This window comes from Ammospiza caudacuta, chromosome 2 (genome assembly GCF_027887145.1).
Source record: "Ammospiza caudacuta isolate bAmmCau1 chromosome 2, bAmmCau1.pri, whole genome shotgun sequence".
In the NCBI taxonomy this organism is placed as follows: domain Eukaryota; kingdom Metazoa; phylum Chordata; class Aves; order Passeriformes; family Passerellidae; genus Ammospiza; species Ammospiza caudacuta.
The window spans coordinates 61,635,054-61,652,528 of record NC_080594.1 but is presented as its reverse complement, the minus strand read 5'-3'; the positions used below and the strand labels follow the sequence as shown (position 1 = coordinate 61,652,528).

General features: G+C 45.8%; 1 protein-coding gene across 3 annotated transcripts; it reads left to right on the top strand.

The window, feature by feature from the left end:
- The first annotated feature begins 528 nt into the window (after positions 1–528).
- CNMD (chondromodulin) lies at positions 529–15,228 on the top strand. 3 transcript variants are annotated; one of them, XM_058825253.1, is made up of 7 exons: positions 529–639; positions 919–1,053; positions 3,461–3,601; positions 6,670–6,783; positions 9,403–9,556; positions 10,724–10,926; positions 13,307–15,228. In XM_058825253.1, the coding sequence occupies exons 1-7, from the start codon at positions 568–570 to the stop codon at positions 13,517–13,519; spliced, it is 1,032 nt and encodes a 343-aa protein (XP_058681236.1). In that variant the 5' UTR covers positions 529–567; the 3' UTR covers positions 13,520–15,228. The 3 variants fall into 3 exon arrangements, with proteins under 3 accessions (XP_058681236.1, XP_058681235.1, XP_058681237.1); XM_058825252.1 differs by having other exon boundaries at positions 13,304–15,228; XM_058825254.1 differs by lacking the exon at positions 919–1,053 and having other exon boundaries at positions 535–639; positions 13,304–15,228.
- Positions 15,229–17,475: the final 2,247 nt, after the last annotated feature.

The window sequence follows — 17,475 nt, the reverse complement described above, 5'->3', positions numbered from 1 at the left end:
CATAGCCAGCTGTAGCCTTTAAAAGCTTGCCATGTACAATATTAGAGTGGTTGTGCCCAGCCTGGACACGGGGCTCAGCCGGAGGCTGTTGGCTTGTGCCAGTCAGCGAGGTGTTTTGTGGAGCAGTCACCGACCAGCAGTTTGTCAGCTCCAGCGCCTGTAAATTCCTGTGGCAAGTGTAAAAAATCAGTCAACACATTGTTCTATTTTGAAAGCTGGTGTTTTTTTTACGACGGCCGTCTGTCTGACGGGGCATCCCTCTTCCCCGCCACGGCGTGCGGGGTGCGTGTCCCCTACACCCCCGGCCCCCTCGGGAAGGGGGGACGCTGGAGACGACACCCAGGGGTCGCTAGGAGGGGGCGGCGATGGGGCAGGAGGACAGAGTCTCAGGGAGCTCCCCCGGCTGCCGGGCAGCTCAAGGGGCTCATTGTGCCCGGGGCTGGGCGGTGCTGCCCTCCCCGCGGGCCGGGGCCGGGGCCGGCAGCGGGGCGGGCCGGGGCGGTGCAGGCCCGGGGCCGGGGCCTAGGCCGGGGCCGAGCCCGGGCAGGTCTCCCTCCCGCGGCAGCCATGGCAGAGGGCTCCGAGAAGGTGCCGATCGCCCGAGTGGGGCCCGACGATGTGGAGCTGTGCCTGCCGCCCGTGAGTGCTGCCGGCTGGCGGGACAGGGTGGCATCGGGACAAAGCCTGTGGGCATGGGTTGGGATGGAACGGGAGCCAGCGAGTCGGGACGGGACGGGACGGGACGGGTTGGTTTGGGACGGTGGGGAACGGGTGGGGTCGGGACAGGTCGCGATGTAGCGGGCCGGATGGGGACAAAAGGGGTCGGGTCGGGTCGGGTCGGGTCCGGCCGGGGGTCCCGGGGCGGGGTCCCGGGGCGGGGTCCCTGCCGGGTCCCTGCTCCACCCGCGCTCTCCGCAGGCGTACGCGGCGGCCGCGCCCCCCGCGCCGGGGCGGCTGCTGAAGGCCGGGGCCGCGGTGCTGATCGCCGGGGCCCTCCTGCTGCTGGCCGGGGCCATCGGCGCCTTCTACTTCTGGAAAGGCACGGAGCGGCAGGTGAGCGCGCCGCGCCGGTCCCCGGGCTCGTCCGCAGCCGGGCCGGGTGGGCGGGCAGCTCCCGCACCTACGGGAGGCCCGGGCTGGAAGCGCTCCTTGCGAGGAGGTCTATAAAGAGGTCTTTAAGCAGACCTGTAGGGCTTTTCCTTTCAAAAACCCCCAAACACCTAAAAACCCAAACCCATAATCGCTGTCTTTGGTGGCTGTGTGGATGGAGCTTCCTGGAAGCACATTTATTAGCAAACACGAAACACATCTTTGAGAGCACAGACTGCACATTGATTTCTGCTCACAAACTCCTCAGTGAACTCAAACCCCAACAAGTCCCTGGGGATTCACATCCTGGGCAAACTCCAGCTCTCAGGACAAAAAAACATTGAAATGTGTAAATTCTTTTTTCATAGCATCTGCATTCTCAGTCCAGGTTCTACAAGGACCCTCAAGTACATAATACCATAATTAACCCATTAACAGGCACTGTTAGTTCTGGTGCTTTGTATAACTGTGTGTACACTTAGGTTTGCAGCTGTGGAGCAATTTTTAAAGTTAAGTTTTATTATTTACAGTTTCTGGGGTACATGAGAAACACTTTAAGCAAAGAATGAAACTGAGAAGCTGGTGATCAGTTAAAGATTCAAACTTCAGAGCATTATAACATGTTTACAGATTAACTTTTCTTTCTGCTTACACAGAATCTGTGTTTAAAACATATTTGAAACATGATGGTACACACATGACTGTACCATTCTCCATAAATTAAATTAGTACCTTTGAATTTACTTTGGAAGAAATTTTGTACTGCTTCTGGCCACACGCCAGCCCTCATCAAGGAGAGCCTTGTGAAATTCCAGCAGCCAGAGCAAAGGTGGCCCTGTGAGATACACCCCTACACACAGGGATAATTCAGATAATCAGAAAGAAAAGTACAAGGTTTTCCACAAAAAGACAGGACACATTGCTGACCTCTAAGACGTGCTGCAAGAACTGTGTGTTTCTCTGGGCTTTTGAAAAGGGAGAGGGATGCAAATGGTGGCATAGGCAGGGGACAGTGCTTTCAGCTGTGAGCAGGTAGGTGCATTTGTGCAGTACAAGACAATGCTTCCCTTTTTTAATGCTCCTGTCATCTAAATTCAGCCATACAAAATATGTCACATTCACAGTTTCCATTAAGCTTCAAAGCTGCTCTCTAGGCGAAGACACTGAGAAAGCTGAGAGTTATTTTTCCAAGCTGCCTTCAAACTCAGAAAGCTGCGCTTGAATTGCAAATGTTTAGGAAGCAACTGCAAAAATTATATCCAGGGTAATTGATTTAAAAAAACTAACACAATTTTTAAATTCTTGGTTTTATTTTATATCTTTAAATTCTTCCCTAAATGACAGGGGTATCAAAGTCTCAACTCCAGCTCAGCCCCTGTCAGGGGGAGACCACTTAACACTGGTCTGGTTTTATGGACCACTCTCAACAGGAGTCCTAGAAAGCAGAAATATGGGAGTGGCTGTGTATAACTGAGGAACCATAAATCTTTAACACCTTAGACTTCCCTGAGCGAAGGTGAGAGAAGAAGAAATTTGTCTCTAGCTGTCGGTGTAAATTTTTCATTAAAATGCTGTAAGGGCTTTTTTAAGACCCAAAATAAACTGCTTGTGCAGCACTTTTAGCAGAGCTGCACAGGAGAATCACAAAACCCCTCTACAGATTGTGGTCCTCCAGCAAATACAAACCACTCCGTAGCTCTCCTCATTGAAAATAGGATAAGGGCAAATACGCTGACAAGGAAAATACCAGCCTATACAACTTCACATCCAATTTAAACAAAGTTCACATCCATTACAAGCTGGGAAGTGTGTTTGTATTCAAGAGGAACCTGTTTTCCTGTACCTCAGCAGAACGTCCTAAGAGATAAACAGGGCTTGGCTTCCTTCAGAGCAGGACATTCACGCCTGCTGTCCTTTGGGAATCATGCCAGCATAACAAGAAATTCCTAAATATCCTAGAAGAGGGTTTTTAGGCCAGAGTGAACATGGATGTGGACTCACCCCACATTGTTTTTGAAGTAAAACTATAAGCACTCCCTGGAAGGCAGATCTCAGATCTCTAGTCCTACTTGATGCTCAGAGCAGGGACAGCTGTGGGGTCAGAGATGGTTGCTCAGGGCTTCATCCAGTCAGGCTGTGAAAACTTCCAAGGATGGAGACTGAACAACCTCTCAGGGCTGGCTGCCCCACTGCCAGTTGACCCCAGTGCTGAAGTAGTGCACTCTTGGTTGCTGGAGGGTTATCAAATGCCTGCAGCAGCAAAATTTAGGAGCTAAATAGGGATATGAGAGTCAGATTGACCATTGCCTGGTGTAGGAGGAAGGCAGTAAGTAATTACTGGCATGTGCTACCGCTCTTTTATTGATTCCAGGTGTACAACGTTCACTATACTATGAGCATTAATGGAAAAGTACAAGATGGATCAATGGAAATAGATGCTGGAAACAACTTAGAGACATTCAAAACAGGAAGTGGGAGTGAAGAGGCAGTTGAAGTCCATGATTTTCAGATCGTAAGTAGTGCCACTCTTGTCCTTCATGTAACACACTCCAGCGCTGGACTCTTAAGGACACCTTGTTCTGCCCTGACTTCTCTGCCCCACTTAGTCTCAGGTTCCAGCCTCCAACCATCCACACAAACATTTTTGCTGTCCTGGCTTGCATTCCCAGGGAGACAGGCAGTTTCCTCCAAAACAAAAATCAAAGTGCTTTTTGGAGATCAGCCATGCCAGGTACCAGTCCAGGAAGTGGTGTGGATTAGACTGCATCGGGTTTGACTCCATGTAAATACTTTGCATTTTCAAACCGCTGAGCAGAAATGTGACACGAGACCTTGGGGTCTAACTAGGAAAACATTCTGTCAGGCTGTGACACAACTCTCTCATGATTTCATGTGGTTTGAACTGGCAGAAACACCTCCCCCAGACATCCCTGTCTGAGGAGCAGAGGGTCAATACAGTAGGCCAAGGAGATACCGAGGAGAGACCACTCTGCAGTGCTTGACTTGGGGAGCTTCCTTTGCCCTGAGGTCAAGGATGGGAGCTGCTCTCCATGGCTTGGCCTGGTTTCATCCCCATGGCAGAGGATGGAGGCATTTGGCACAGTTTATGCATCTGTGCACCAATGCCAGGTGTGGGACCCTCGGGCTGACAGCAACACAATTGGGCACCCCAGTAACTTGTGGCTACTCAGCAGGGCCTGGACTGACAGATGCCAAACCTCAGCAGAGCTCAGCAGCTCAGACAGAGCAGGTCTCTGAGCTGCCCTGAGCTACTAAGGCACATCTGTGTGATGCTGCACAAACCCATCACAGGGCCCAGAGCCTGCAGTTAAATGTTCTCAGGTGCAAAACAGCTTCAGAGTTAAGCCCTCTGCAAGTCCAAGCAGCACCTAAAACAAAGGCGCTGCTGCTAGGAAGCCTCTCTGCTTCTGGAGCAGCCACCTTTCCCTTGCTGGATCTAGAAAAGCGAGGAAATCCAGCTCCTTGGCTTTTGAGCAAGAACAAATGAATCCATGCCAGGAGATGGTGGACCCCCAACTTTCCCAACAGCTGTGGTTCTGCCTTTATGCAACTCTCATTAGCATCACCATAGCAACATTATCAGCAGCTGAGTAAGAGCATCCACAGCGAGCTCTTCGCATTTGCCTTTGCCATTTCACATCTGCACAGAAGCACAGTCCACTGGAGAGATGCTGAATTCATGTTTGCTCCACATGTGCTGCTGCCTGTGAGATAACGGCCTGTCACAGCCAGGTTATGTCACAACACAAATCAGCTCCCAACACCAACCGGCTCAAGGGACCTCCCAGGGACGGTGCCTGCTTGTCATTACAGAGGCCAGGGACAACCTCAGCAAAGGGATGATGCCACTTGGGTTATCAGCCAAGAAGGCACACAAAGGAGAAAGCAACTGAAGAGATGTGCTTCCAACAGACTGGTATTTACGTTAACAGTTTAGGATTGACTGGCACTGCTGGAATGACTGCATGATCAGAGAAGGCTTGGATTTGGCAATATAGGGTATTCCTAGAACACCTGGTACACCACAAAGCCTTATATCCTAATGCATCCATCCTTGAGCAGCCATCTCCTCTCTCACTGCTTTTTGTAGTCATTTTGTTGTGACGGGGCTGTGTCCTGTAGCTACACAGGACCTGCAGACACACAGGACATGGCTCAGGTGCCCCAGTACCATCCATCTCATGCTGCACTACACGACAATCTGCTGAGTTGGAAGGGACCCATAAGGATCATCAGGTCCAACTCCTGGCACAACATCATTCCCAAGTGTCACACCATGTGCCTGAGAGCACTGTCCAAATACTTCTTGGTCTCTGCCAGGCTGGTGCTGTGACCACTTCCCTAGGGAGCCTGTTCCAGTGCTCAACCACCCTCTGGCTGAAGAACCTTTTCCTGATATCTGACCTGAACATCCCCGGACACAACCTCAGGCCATTCCCTTGGGTCCTGTCACTGTCACCACAGAGCAGAGATCAGTGCCTGCCCCTCCTCTTCCCCTCACAAAGAAGCTGTAACTGCAAAAGGAGGGCTCTCCTCAGTCTCTTCCAGGCTGAACAGACCTCAGCTGCTCCTGACACAGTTTCCCCTCAAGGCCCTTCACCATGTCCCCCTCCTTTGGACACCCCCTAACAGTTTAATGTCTGCCACTGTGGCACCCAACACCGCACACGAAGGCATCCATGATACCCCTTCAAGGCAGATGAGAGGGGTCATGCTGACACCCACACCTCTCTCTCCTGGCAGCTAGAGGCCAGGCAGAAAACCAGCACAACTCAAAGGACACTAGGTAATTATATTTAGGTGGTTGACTTGTGCAATCACATGAAAAACACAACAATTTTGCCATTTACAACGAGGTATCTAAATTTATAATGTAGAAGAGAGCTCTTTTATGGATACCCAAAGCCTACAGTAGAAACGTAGACACTACAGACAACGGCAAGATGTGGATGCCCAAGGTTCTGGCACAGACTGGAAGGTACATCCCAGGACTTGCAAGAAACTTGCTCCTTCTCTTGGTCAAGACTAGACATCTGTGGTTTATGCAACTGCATTTCACCCTAGTAGGTCAGACAAAGTCCCACACACAGATTTCTGCACCAAACTGCCCGTCACAAACTTCCCTTTGCCGTCACAGTCACTTATTTGTACAGACTGAACCAAACTGCCCCCACATTTTTGTAAAACTGTGTCACAAGGGTACCATGCCACCAGCTAGCACAATTTCAAGCCTGCCTACGTTAGGTGCTAAGTTACAGTTCAAATCATGTCAACTAATTCCTTAACAGAGCTACTCCAGGTAGCCTACAGCCTGCATGGAAGCACTTACATAAAACACCCCCCCACTTTCAGGAATCAAGCAAAAACTTCTAGACCAATTTGACCAAAATTGTGAAGCTAAAATGATGAATGGAAGAGTGTTTTATTGCTTCTGGTTTTAAATAAGGTTAACCTTCAGACTGAAAATTCAGCAGCAATTTTAGCAGAGCTGAGGCACTTTCTTGGGGGTGGTGAGGAGCTGGAGGGCTGTGCACAACCCCCTGCCTTCTGCTTTTGCAGGGCATAACTGGGATCCGTTTTGCTGAAGGAGAAAAGTGTTACATCAAAGCTCAGCCAAAAGCTCACATCCCTGAAGTTGATGCTATGGCTAAAGCGAGCCTCTCATCTGAGCTGGTAAGGGGTAGTTTGTTGGTTTTTTTAACTAATCTTTGTACAGAGAGAGCCTAAAGGAGGTACTGAAATACAAATAAAAATGGCATTTGGAAGCCACTCTGGCTCATGGTAGGGACAGGGTGGGATAGCTGGGATTCAATGACTGGTTGCAAGAAGTCCCTGAAAGGTAAGAAAAACAAGGTTGGTGTCAAGACATGTCACTGTGTCCAGGGTCATCATGAGAGGCTGCAGATTAGTGAGTGGGGAAGCCACAGACTGATTTCTGCCAGATCCACAGGAGATCTCCATGACAAGAGCACCTGCCTGCGACCAGGCTGTGCACAAGGCTGGAAGGGAGGGCCTGGAAGAAGCAGCTGCTGTAGTCAATGCAAAGGAGGACTGTGGTAGATCTCAGGAGATTTCTATCAATGCTCTTGAGCAGAATCCTGAACTCCATTACTCTAATCAGTAAAAGGGAATTGTAGAAACATGGCAGAAATTAAAATAACTCAGAAGAAATAATTTATTTTAAAATATATGACTTTGCCTTCTTAGCATAAAACTTAATTTTACATGTTAATTAAATTTCATAGAATTTGCATCACAACCAGCGCAGAAGCTGCAGCTCTCACCCAGATACCACCAAATCTCCTCACATTTGCCCAAAAAGCCAACTGCTTTATGTGCTCAAAGCCTGAGTTTCCCAGAGCTCAGACCCCCAAAGTAATTGCTCACACAGGAGTGGTTCCAGTGACTTGAGTCCAGCTGAGCCTGGAGGCAGCTGGATGCTCAGTCACTGGCAGGAGTGCACAGGGGATCCACAGCCCCTTTCCCTGGGTTTGCTCTGCTCCTGGGAGAATAAAAGCAAGATAAAATTAGCGGGGACAGAGGCGCTGTTAAGGCTACACCTCCTGCAGTGGTGCTGTGACTGCTGAACGTCTGCTTTAAAATTAGGGGGGAAAAGATCTTTCCTAATAGAGTCAGAAAGGCTGACAAATGTTACAAAGCCTCCTGAAGCTGTCAGGATTTTCCCCATGATGGGAAAGAGAACTTGCACAAATTCAAGAGAGTTCCATCTTTCCTGCCTTGCCTTATTTTAAAGGCAGCTGGCCTTGACTTAATTAGCACTATTGCTTGAAGTCAAAGATTGAATTTTTCATCTTTTTGTAAAAACAAAGTCACAGACTTGAAGACATTATCCTAAATCATCAAAAACTTATTTCTAATTCTACCTGCTGACAGTAAAACTATTTCCTTGCCCTGTTTTTTGTGCATCTTCTTCCAAGATGCATCACCTATGTGACTGTTGCAATGAATCACATGCACCAAGCAGCTCAGAGCTACCCCTAAGACATTAACTTTTCCCCCTCACTCAATTTTCCAGGCCAGATGTACTACAGGAATGGCAAAGTAGCATTTATTTTTCTGGGCCAAGTCATCTCTCTGATATGGAAGTATTTAGGAAAAAGTATGCATATGTTGTTTTCCTGCAATGGGCATCATAGCAACACTACCTACAAAAATTGTTGAGTAAATGAGTTTTATAGATACCCACGTTCTGGCTGCTCACAAGTCAGGATCGTTTCAAACAGAAACAAAGGATATTTTTATTTCTGAAAATTAGAGTCAGATATTTCTGATGTTGATAAAAGCTTAAATGGGAGAATATAAATAAAGAGCAGTAGACAGATTGGATAGCAAACTTAAATGACTTGAGACCTACAAAATAAATCAATAAACACTAAAGAAACAACAACTCAAGGGAATAAATTGATCTAGTCAGTTATATAACAAGTCTTGATGACTTTTATGAAAGCAATTTAGAATTTTAACTTTGAAATCATGCTGGTTTTCATGATTCAAAAGTTAGTTTTCTTTTAATATTTCACCGTTGCTATAAAATACTTACACATTTTATGTAAAATAATACTTTGAACTAACAACTTTAAAGAATCAATCACTGGCATTTTCCTACATTACTTTGAAGATATGAACCAAAAACCTGCAGGGTACACTTCAAAAAGGCAGGCTCCTTTAACTTGCACTTCAAGCTTTTGGTCAATTGAATTGCTTTTACCAAACAAGACCTTTAATCAGACTGATCACATCGACTTAAAACTGGAAGCTGGAGCAGTTCTCAAGCTATAATCTTCTCTAAAACTTTTGAACAAGTTCCTCCCCTCACGCCCCCATACATACATTGTAAATAGAGTTATATATTGGGAGTATGTCAAATGAGAACAGGGCACAAAAAAAGATGAAGGACTTGGATTTTGCTGGTATTCCATTGCTGCTTTGCTGAAGGTGGCAGAACTTTGGTTTCTATCACCTGAAATTCTGGTGCTTTGGGCTGAAAGAACTCTGTCACCCGGCCCTCATGCATGGGGCAGAAGCCTTCCAGGAGTGAGATGGGTGAAATCACAGCCCCAGCAAAGCTGACAGAGCTTTGCCCCTCATTTCAGTGGAGGCAGCCTTTCCCCAGGCTTTGGCTCAGCACGATTCCCTCACATTGATGACATAGAAGGATGCTCAGCATTAGCTGCAGCGGATAATTATACAGTTTGGTGCTCAAGAATTAGCAGAGAGCAGGCACATGACTGCTCACTGAGCAGCAAAGGATTTATGCTCTTCTATTTGCAGGAAGATGAAATCATGCCTGTGAGATTTGACAAAAACTCCCTTATCTGGGTGGCTGCAGATGAGCCTATCAAGCATAACAGCTTCCTAAGCCCCAAAATTCTAGAGCTTTGCAGGGATCTTCCAATTTTCTGGCTGCAACCAACATATCCCAAAGGTAACATTTCTTTTATTTGAAAAGTATGTTATCCCTCCCTTCATCTAAATGCCTTCCCTTCATCAGGTTTGCTACTGAAACTAGCACATCTGGGAAACCAGACTCCTTTCCTCCCTTGCCCACGCCTTCCTGGGCTTGAGCCAAGATTGTGGGTTTGGAGTTTATCCCCTAGATATTTTCCCTCCTTGTATTTACTCAGACAATTTGCATAACCCAAGTGGGTGACTTGCTAGGAAATGAAACATTTCCAGAGAGGTTAGTCTACTTCTAGAGAAGAACAAGACAAGAGCTTAAACTAGCCCCCTCAATGTGTAGGCAGCTGACACCAGGTACCAGGAACACTGGCCAGGAGTTTGGGACCATAGCCTGTCCTGTTTTCTACCCTGCTTCCCCAGAGGAATTCAGTGGAGTGGAAGCAAGATGCTTTAAGCCAGCCAGCTGGTGGGTGGTTTCTGAGACCCTGGGGCAGTCCCAGCTCTCAACTTGGGGCCCATAGGCAAGCTTAGCAAAGGTGTTCAGGAGTCACCAGGAAGATGGCAACTCCTCCAGGTAACTTCCAGGCTTCAGAGGAGAGAAGGCTCAAAAATATGTATTCCTCCTTGGTCCAGTTAATATCAGAACACTTGGGTGGGACAACGTGTGAAAAAAAAAAATTACCACAGTTTAGAGCACCTGTGGACTAAGCACCAAGCTACCAATATTTTCCACTTCCCTTGCATATCCCACTGGGCAACAAAAGAACAGTATCAAAGCTGCCCAGAACCAGATATCCTTGAGAGCAGGGCACCATTCCACCATAAAAGCATTTTTTAAAATAAGTGAGATGTGAACAGCTGGTCTTGCTAGTGCTGGGAATTGCTGCTGGGTTAGTGACTACAGGCTGGGTCAGAAAAGCCCCAACAAATCTCCTCAAATTTTGCCTCAAGGAGAGAAGAGGGAGGGGGGGAAAGGCAATCACACTGCTTTAGACTGGCATTGGCTGCAGACAAAATGGAGGAAGGCAAGCAGCTCCCATGGCAATGCATGTCAAGTTAGCCAAGGCACAGTTTTGGCTTTCTCTCTGCCCTCCATCCTCTCCTTTTTAATATTTAAAGAAATCACTGAAATATTAGGTAACTACAATGACACACTCAAGGTAAGATTGTCCCTTGGTAAATATTCCTTCAGATAACCAGAGGAGACAAATGAAGAGAAACAAGCGCCAGCCAGAACCAAACTTTGATGAGGAAGACTTGGAAGCTGCTTCTGAAGAAGTAAACCCCAGGTCACGCACCGTGCAGCTGACTCAAGAGCTTGGCCACCAGGCTAATGAAACCAGGGCAATGGGACAAGAAACTGATCAAACATTTAATCCAGACAACCCATACAATGTGAGTATTTACACTGTAATCTTCTTTCAAAGCTCAGGACTGTGTTGGACAGGTAACACTGGTAATGTGGGGCTTGTCATTTTTTTTTATCTGCACAGTCTTTGCTTGTTCAGCTTTTCTAGGAAATAACAGACTGGTAAAACACCTAAGAAGCTCAAAAATGTCTTCGCTCTATCCTCTTCTCCCAGTTTTAGATTTCTGAAACAAGTCTGAAACAAGCACAAGTGCTTGAGATCACAAGGTAAAGGCAAGTTGATGCCAAGTTTCTTTCTGAGGTTTCCAGATCCATATGGAAACAGCACTGGAGATGTGACAAGGGTAGCACCTTCTCAAAACAAACCAAAGCTGGTCTTGATCAGACAGCTGAGACCCATCATTTACTATGTGAAGAGAGTCCAGTAGCTAGAAACATGCTTTGCTCTCAAACAGAAATTAGTACCAGACATGACTGCTACAGGGGAACACAGCAGAAGTGTCTGAGTGCAAAGAGATAAAGGTTGAGCCAAATAAATTTCTTGCTCAGCCTCTCCTCTGTGAGGGTAAGCAATCCTAGACTGGCAATAACCTGACAGAGAAGAATCTGTTTTGAGACAGCAGCAGTGGGTGGAGGATGACTGTTGTAGAACTTGTTCTCACCCTTCAAGAAGCAGCAGCCCCCAGAAAGAGCAGAGGAGCCACCCTGCTGTGTCCCAACACCTCTGCCACACTGCAGGAACACTGGCTGTGCAGGAGGCACCTTCCAGTCTGCTGCACCAGAGCCAGACAATTTACACCCACCATTGGGTGCAGCAGGAGTAAGTCATTTTAATACAACACTGTCACAAGATAAATGCCTCTGCTTTGGAAGTAAGTCCCAGCTTTGACTTGACATTTATGCAACAGCAGGAGATCATTATACTGTGACAGCATTCTGCCGAGTTGACATCCCTTAATTAAACTTAAATTAATCACTCCAAATAAAGTGGATCTAAATCGACTCTCTCACGAGGTCAGTAAAACAGCAGTGGCACTGGAATGTAGCTTCTCCTCACAGCCACTAAGGTGACCATCTCCATGAGGTCTGAGCTGCCCTGCCTCTGGAGGCACAAGTGCCACAGGTCTGCTCTTCCAGCCAGGGGCGGCTGGGCCGAATGGAGAAGGGCCAGACAGAGGCAGCCATCAGGCTTCCCTCAGCCTGCAGGGTGGGGTTTGCCCTCACCAACAGCTCCTGCACCCACGCCTATCACCAGGCTTTCTTGGAGCCAGCCACTGGACTGACAAGCACCATTCATTATGCTCCAGGCCTTTCCTGAAGGATGAAACGAACCCTCCCTAGAGCTATTTCTCTTTACTCACTATAAGTGGAGCCTGGACAATGAGCTCAGGTGATGTTCATGGTGCAGGTATCTGAATTCAAGGATGATGAATCCTAACCAAGAAAACATCTTCCCTGCTCTCAGGACTGGGAAGGAATTGCGGAGGTCCCTAAAAACACCCAGCTGTCACTAGTGTCCTGTGCAAGCCCAGACAAGGGGTGGCACCTTTCTGTGTCACTTTTTTTGTTGTGTTGCTACTTTCAAAAAATGAATGACAAATGCTTAGGTAAAAAGCTGACTGGTACTTCAGCATTTGTGCATTACTGCTGCTTTTCTTGAAGTAACACCAATGGGCAAAAAATGGCCCAAGTTTCCAAAAGCAGAGTATCAGGTTACCTTTCTTTCCCCAGAAATGAGGAAAGGAATTTTGAAGGGTAAAGGCTTTTAGGTATTTTGTGCATGTTTTGCTCCATATAACTCCTTACTGTCAGCTACAGAACAGGCACAATTCTCACTGTCAACAATGCACCTAAGTGTAGTGGGGTGGGAGGGAAGAAACCAGACTCAGAGACAAGAGCCAAATCCTCAGAAAACTGCAGAGGACCAGTTTCCTATTCCAGAGGAATAGTTTCCTAAAAGTGCTGTAAAAAGCATTAAAATACAGAATCTAAAACTAATCATGAAAACCACATCATATATTTCAGGAATTCTCACCTACATTAATGATTCAGGTAACTATCTTGAAATCATTTCTGTCACTAATATTTAAAGTTTGGGAGGAGCTTACTGTTGCTGGAGCTTTTGCAAGGACAGTAGAAGAAAAATAGCGAAGTTAGAGCTGCCTGTTGCTCTTTCCATTTTGCAAGGGTGATCGCACCAATTCTATGCTTCTGTCAAAGAGAGCAAGTCAAAAGAAAAAATAATAAAGCAAGATGCATGGGACACTTAGTGGGAGTTGTGTCAATTTCCACAGCCCAAGGCTGCAGGTTTTACCCTTTGTGGGGTTAAGGGGAGCATAGATGTATTCTGCCATTCCATGAGAATGAGAGCACTGGGATGACATTTAACATTTCACGTTCCAGCAGCTGGAAGGTGAAGGGATGGCCTTTGACCCCATGCTGGATCACCTGGGGGTGTGCTGCATCGAGTGCCGGCGGGGTTACACGCAGTGCCAGCGGATCTGCGAGCCCCTCATGGGCTTCCAGCCGTGGCCCTACAACTACCAGGGCTGCCGCAGCGCCTGCCGCCTCATCATGCCCTGCAGCTGGTGGGTCGCGCGCATCATGGGCGTCGTGTGAGCAAATCCCTCCACCAAAACAAAACCAACTCAATGGAGCCTTGACAAAATGAGCAGGAATACAATGAACTGGTAAAAGGCTAAAACCAAAGCAGCGGTACCGATCCTGCCTTACAAAATCAGAGCCTGTTTTTCTGCACCAAAAGCAAGGTCAGATATTCCAGCTGCAAATTAAATGCTCAAGTTAATATTTCATTAGCTTTACAAGAGGCAAGGGTACAATAGCACTTGCTGAATTAAAAAACTGAGACTTCCCAAAAAAAGACAACATTAAACTTTGCTCAAAATTGGTTTAGCAGCCCAGAAGCCTGCCCATACATCTAAATTCAGCCTTTCAAAACAAACGCCTCTCTTTCCAAGCTATATGTGAAAATTTACACCCAATTAAGCAACTAGCTCAACTTGTACACTTGGGAGTGCCTTTAATCCATGTAGCTTACTTAAATAAATCACAACTTAAGTTGCTCCCTGTTGCTATTCAGAGTTGCCAGGTCATTATGAATGGTTATAAACCAATTACAGCATACCTTTCCCACAAAGCTGCTCCAGGGGACACGGGAAAGCGCACATTGTACTAAATCGGAAACAAACAGCAGGAAAAGGGGCTGTGGAAGGGGATGTGAGTGGCCACAGAATCAAAACCCTTTGCACATCCCAACATCAAAGAAGCCCCAGCATCAAGAATCCTGTATCCATGATACCACTGTAGTGTCTAACAAGTATCTGCTATCCAGCTACTACAGCAAAAGTATTTACATGCAGTTAGAGACCAAGGAGTCTCAAGACCCTTCAGAATGTACAACAGCCACTGTTATTTATAAATCCTTGAACTAGACACTTTTGACACAAGATTACAACCCCTCTTTATTTCACATGGATAGCAGCCATTCACACAGTTCCTTTAGTTTTGCTGAAGCTCACATCCCTTCCCCACAAGAGAAACTGTTTACCAGAAGGGAAGGGGAAAAAAGAAAAGCCTTTTTTTTTTTCCCCTCTCCTTTCTCACCTCACCCTTTTTGCTAAGGCAAACTCTGCAATTATTGGGATTGATCCCACTACACATTAAATCTCTAAGGAAGGTACTAAGCTGAAACACTCAAAGGTGGAACAATTTAGTATTTCTAGCCTTGAAAAACAAAATTAGTGGTATTACACTGCCTTTATCCATACTATGTATCATGAACCCTACCTTCAAGTTTATGGAGCCATCTACATGATCTTTATTTACAAAATGGTTCAGCTTTTCCTATAGTCTGCTTTCTGGAGCATTCATTTTTGTGACTAAACAGCTCTTGAGATGTTGCAAGCCCAGTAATGTTATTAACACTGCGTGACACACAGAAAAGAGGAATTAATTTGACATAATTGTGGCTTAAAGAAAATAAAGACAACCTCATGTGGAATGCTAAACTGCATAACTGAAAAGCAAAGTGTTAAATGAGAATAAGATGAGAGTAGAATTCAGTATTTTGTTCTGTTGTAGCTTTTTAGTATAAACTTCACCTTCCCTTAATCTGAAGGACAGACTTGCTTTGAAATATTTAAGTTAGAAACTTCTTAAAGTGGGATTTCAAGGCCTGTTAAATTTGAGTTTCTGCTTTTTAAACTGAAAATGACCTTGATCATTATGTTGTTTTAGAAGTACATCTATCATATGCTTAGAAAAGTCAGTTTTCCTTTTTTTTTTTTACTGTAGATTAAACAAACACATTAAAAAAACCCCAGTTGCTTTCTGTGCCTTTTTCAGTGTAGAAGGTGTAACAATTCTTTCACATACTTGTTAAAGAACTGTCTGAGGAGGAAAAGAAGGGCATCAGCAAGTGAAACACTGGAGGCAAAGAGAGAGAAATGTGATTGTGTGTATGTCTGAACTAGACTGTTGCTCTCTTTTGCATCTTGAGGCAACCTGTCATCTGCTTCTCTCTGTGTCCCCCAATAAAACAGCCTCCTTCTGAAGACACAAAACCAACTTTCTGGTAGGTGATTTCCATGTCTACACATACTTAACAGAATTAATTTTTAACAAAAGCTTGTAATCATTTGCTTTCTATAGGCAGTCACAAAGCATGTAAGAAGTAAAAACAGCATCCTGCTCATGGATATAGAGCTGTCACATATGGCATGTACATCTCAAGAACATGTCTGTGCACACCATGCCACAAAAGCCACAGTGACCATAACATTTATCCATTTCCAAGAGGTAGGAAACAAAATGTCTCCTCCAACTCAAGCTTCTAGTGAGCAAATTCCTATTTACATTCATATTGGATTCAAAGAGAGAAAAGTGAAGATCTCATGCTGCAGCAAGGTTGGAAAAAGCCATCTTCCCTTCAAAATCTGATTTTGAAGGAAAAGTTCTGAGACAACACAGGGATAGTAGTAGAACCAAAAAGCCATCAGTGTGAAAAGATGTTGTGGTATTCCCTGTGGTTGTGGCTGAGACTCCAGCTCTAACCATCCACAGTGATCCTTTCACTACTGTACACTATTTAGTACCAGTAAAGTAGTAAGTTTCTCACTGCCATTACAAATGTCACACCTTGGCACATTCAAGAGGTTACAACATATAACCATTTGGGGAAATATGGAGCAGGGTGTTCCTTGAACCTGACCCTGGGCCAGCAGAAAACAGCTGAAAGCCTTCCTTAGGCCAAAGTTTAGGGAAAGAGAAGAGGAATGAGTTTGTCATCAACAGTGTCTCCCACCACAGGTGGGTGTATGTTTGTCACAGCACTGCAGTTCCACTACTATCCTTAAAACTTAATTACCCATGTGATTCTACTAGGAGGATTAGAATGGCAGAGCATATTAGAGCAGAAAAAGGGGATAAATTCAGGCTCATGAAAAAGAGATGGAAAACAGGGAGCAATCTCATATGGTTAAACAGATGGAAAGCCAGTGATGAGAAGGCAGGAGGAATCTTTTTACTAAATCTACAGTTTCCTTTCTCCCCACTTAAAACAAATGAGGCCTTTGTCCTTTTTCATACAGAAATCACCCTCCACTTGTATCTACATTGAAAAAGCAAAAAGCAGCTGGGAGCCATGGGGTGATGTGGCTTCTACCTCCCATGTAACACTTCACCCCTATTGCAGCACAAAAAAATTCCAAGAAAGTTTCACTGAAGAACAGATTAAGCACTTGTTCCATGCAGTGGGGAAAAAAAAAAGTAGTGAAGCATAAAACTACAGCTGGCAACGAACTGATTGCTGATTGACATGTCTGGGTGGAGAGAATCTCTGCTCAGAAAGGGCAAAAGAGAGACTGAACCAGGAGCACCATCATCTGCTTCTGAGAGGCTCAGCTGGCCTTTTACAAATCCACATCTACAAACTGGTCTTCCACAAGCACATATATCAAAGATGAGAGAGGCAGCCTTAAGCTGCAGCAGGCATCTTCCCCAAGAGCAGGAGCAGAGAGCAATCCCATCTGTGGTATTAAATGGGCACTGTTACATCTTGCTGTCCTCTTCCAGTATTTCCATCAGTACACAAATCACTGAGGTCATCACATCACTTCAGAGCACTGAGGTGACACTGCCTTGGCCTTCCAGACAGCACTATGTACAGATGACCAAAAAGCTTGGGGAAAAAACCCTCAAGTAATTTGAATGCAATTAAAACATCATCCACTCTGTCCTTGCAGGCAGTTCCCTTCCTCCAGCCAACTCATTATCAGTGCTGCTACATATTCCACTCACCCTCTCCAGTCCCAAAGGAAATTCCCTTTGTCACTGGTTTGTTTTTCAGAACCTCTATTCAACGCCCAAGCTACTGCTAGCATTCTCGTGATCTACAGCTTCTGGTACCATTTTGTGTGTGTGTGTTTTGACAAGAACAAAACACTCTGTTCATGAAGTACCTTCCCCCCCGGCTTTCTAAGGAAATTTTGCCTACTGATTTAATCCAATCCCCTCCAAACAAAAAACCCAACACCTCCATCCCCCACACACACTTC